This window comes from Leopardus geoffroyi, chromosome A3 (genome assembly GCF_018350155.1).
Source record: "Leopardus geoffroyi isolate Oge1 chromosome A3, O.geoffroyi_Oge1_pat1.0, whole genome shotgun sequence".
NCBI classification, from domain to species: domain Eukaryota; kingdom Metazoa; phylum Chordata; class Mammalia; order Carnivora; family Felidae; genus Leopardus; species Leopardus geoffroyi.
Genome location: NC_059336.1, coordinates 27,097,390 through 27,100,643, shown reverse-complemented (window position 1 = coordinate 27,100,643; position 3,254 = coordinate 27,097,390). Strand labels below are relative to the sequence as shown.

Genomic DNA, 3,254 nt, shown 5'->3' with positions numbered 1-3,254 from the left:
ATAGCCATGGCTCTTGGGAGGCTTTTTGAGCCTCAGTTTCCTCCTTTCCAAAAAAACAACAGAGCCCCACTTGAGAGCTGGGGCCAGGGTTACAGAAGATGATAAGGGCAAACGCCTCACACACAGTGAAGTACACAGTGCCCGACGCGAACTCAGAGTTCCATAAGCCGTCACCTTTGTCATTATTATCAAAATACCAGGCAGATACTGTATTAGGAATCAGAGAGGGCCGAAGACCACTAACTTCACCCAGCTTCAGAGTTGGGATCAGAACTCTCCCCAGACGGGAGGGGAAGCTGGGGTGGATAAGGAGGTGGAGAAACGTCCCAGTGATCTGAGGTGTGGGCCTGGTGGGGCGATTCCCAGGTGTGGAGCCGGGAGGTAAGGTGACCCTTCCCAGCGACCGCGCCCGCGAGGAGAGCATTCCCAGCCTTCCCGCCCGCCGGAGGTCCGCAGGTGACTGGCCGAGCGGGGCTCAGTGGGGGAGCGCTCTAGCCGGGTTTGCAGTCTCCATGGCGACCGCCCGCGCGGCGCCAGCCTGACAGCCCGTCCCGGTTTTATGAATGGGTGACGTCACAGGCCTGGCGTCTAACGGTCTGAGCCGCTTGTTCAGACGCTGACACAGACCCGCCCGGGAGGTGGGGGGGAGACTCGAGCTCCGCAGCTGCCGCGCCGTGGGAGGGAGACCCTGATCGGAGGTCTTGGGGGGGGGGGGGGAAGGAGGGGACAGGAAACAGCCAAAAAAGGGAGAAAAATTCAAAAATAACTAGTTGATGCAGATATGGGGAATTTTTGCAGGGCGATGCAAACTTAGGGTAGAATCAGGGGACGCAGACCCCTCGGGGCTCCTTCTATCTAGTTCGTGTCCCGGAGGACCAGCCCCCAATGCCAGAGGAAGAGTTTCTCGAATTAATTGCTCCCAGCCCGAAGAGCCTGGGTATTAAAAAAAAAAAAAAAAAAAAAAAAAAAAAAAAAAAATGGTCCCAGAAACATTAACCAGCAACTTTCTCTGGGAATTGGGAAAGGGAGACCAGCTCTGGGAAGCAGTGTGTGAAAGGGGGCCCGCTTTAAGTTTTGGTCCAAAGAGCCAGGAGATCAGGCTCCCAGAAGCCCAGGCCCTAGTCAAGGGCTCGCTAGATAACCCAGAACCAGCCCCTTCCCCACCCGGGCCTCAGTTTCTCCCATCTATAAAAGGGAGCTGAGAGGTGAGAAAATGAACCTGAGAAAACGGATTGTTAAAGTCATTTTCCTGTCGGCAAAGCCTCCTCCGCGAGGAGCCCAAGGTAGCCCTCGCCTCCACTAGCCACCCCGCCCCGTGCCCTCCCACTCTCTCTGCTGCTGAGACTCGGGTTCCCTTTCCAAGGCCGCGAGGGTGCACAAGCAGAGCAGGAGGCGGAACCCAGAGGCGCTCGAGGCCACGCCTTGAGATCTCCCATTGGCTGCTTTTGAACCCCTGAGCCCGCCTCTAGTGGGGTGTGTTGGGTTGGCGGGGGAGAGCCCGGCGTCTCTATAAAATGTGGGCTGCGGGGCTCAGACCTCGCATTCTACAACCGTCTCTTCCCTGCTCCGGGGTCTCTCTTTACCTTCGCCCGGCGTCCTCTGTGCGCTTCGTTTCCCTCTCACTCCGACGCCTGAATCATGAAGGTCGCCACTGGCAGCGCCGCGGCCGCCGCGGGCCCCAGCTGCGCGCTGAAGGCCGGCAAGACCGCAGGCGGCGCGGGCGAGGTGGTGCGCTGTCTGTCCGAGCAGAGCGTGGCCATCTCGCGCTGCGCGGGGGGCGCCGGGGCGCGCCTGCCTGCCCTGCTCGACGAGCAGCAGGTGAATGTGCTGCTCTACGACATGAACGGCTGCTACTCGCGCCTCAAGGAGCTGGTGCCCACCCTCCCCCAGAACCGTAAGGTGAGCCGGGTGGAGATCCTCCAGCACGTCATCGACTACATCTGGGACCTGGAGTTGGAGCTGAACTCGGAATCCCAAGTCGGGACCCCCGGGGGCCGGGGGCTCCCCGCCCGGGCTCCGCTGAGCACCCTCAACGGCGAGATCAGCGCTCTGGCGGCCGAGGTGAGGTCCGAACTGGAGCACGAGAGCATTGTCCTTCTGCAGATGGGGAAACTGAGGCCCGGGGTGGGGGGAAACTTGGCCCGAGGTCGTCGCCCTCCTTTCGGGCACTTACTTGCCTACGCGAGATCGGAGAGGGCGCTCCCTTAACGCTTCTCTTGGGGAAGGGCTTGCAGCCTCGTCCCTTCCGACCTGCCCGTCTCACCTCTTCTCTCTCGTTCCCACAGGCGGCTTGTGTTCCAGCGGACGATCGCATTTTGTGTCGCTGAAGCGCCTCCCTCAAGGACTGGCAGACCCCAGCCTTCCAGGGAGCGAGAGGAATTCGTGCTCTCTGATCCTACCGAGCGCCTCGCCGGAGGTGGGGAGGAACAAGATTGAGATCAGCGACCGTGGGGCGCTTGCTGAATGCAGCCCAGGGTTGGCGGACTGAGAGGGCAGGCCGACCCTCCCCTCTACACCACCCAGCCACCAGAGACTTGGGGGACGGCCCCCCGTGTGTTTCTATTTTTTGAAAAGCAAACATTTTAAAAAATGGTCACGTTTGGTGCTTCTCAGATTTCTGAGGAAATTAATTGCTTTGTATTGTATATTACAATGATCACCGAGAATATTGTTTTACAATAGTTCTGTGGGGTGTTTTTGTTTTTGTTGTTGTTGTTATTAAACAAATACTTTAGACTGCGGTACAGTTGCAGTGACTTCTTGGACTCAGGGGAGGGCCTTGAGGGAGGGGGTTGACCCCTGACCCCATTCCCAGCTGGTGCTGGGAGGGGGGAGGGGGACTAGAAGGCCACATCTGGACTGTCGCTTTTACCGACCTGAACTGAGTGTTTTCCGGTGTCTTTAAAGTCCGTTCTTTTCCCATCTCGGGCCATTTCCCTGCTCCCCAGTGTCATAAAATTAAATCCTCTAGACTTCTAGAGTCTTGCCAAGTGGTCCTTGGGCCACCTGGGTCACCTGGGGAGGTTAAAATGCAGATCAACCTGCTAAGTCCCCCTCCGGGTTGAGTATTCAAACAAACCATGTAAGTTGGAGAACCAGGTCACTGGGCCACCTCCCTCTTCACCCAAGGTAGAGGAAGGGGAGATCTAAAGGAAAGACTTTCCCAGAGTCTGTCTGAGGTAGGACTTCTGTCACCCCATTTCCCAGTAGGAGGTGCCTTCCCCGTCTCCCTGTTGGGCCGCCTAGCCCTGGAT

General features: G+C 58.1%; 1 protein-coding gene across 1 annotated transcript; it reads left to right on the top strand.

Annotated features, from left to right (window-relative positions):
• Window positions 1–782: 782 nt before the first annotated feature.
• Window positions 783–2,741, top strand: ID1 (inhibitor of DNA binding 1, HLH protein). The gene is made up of 2 exons (XM_045444971.1): window positions 783–2,061; window positions 2,286–2,741. Exons 1-2 carry the CDS (start codon window positions 1,639–1,641, stop codon window positions 2,325–2,327), a joined length of 465 nt encoding a protein of 154 aa, XP_045300927.1. The 5' UTR covers window positions 783–1,638; the 3' UTR covers window positions 2,328–2,741.
• The last annotated feature ends 513 nt before the right edge of the window (window positions 2,742–3,254 follow it).

What these genes read in the sequence shown, in the direction of transcription:
- ID1 (XM_045444971.1), top strand. Translation starts at nt 1,639, where the DNA reads ATGAAGGTCGCCACTGGCAGCGCCGCGGCCGCCGCGGGCCCCAGCTGC. An exon ending in TCAGCGCTCTGGCGGCCGAG is followed by an intron (nt 2,062 to 2,285) that starts GTGAGGTCCGAA and finishes TCGTTCCCACAG; the next exon opens with GCGGCTTGTGTTCCAGCGGA.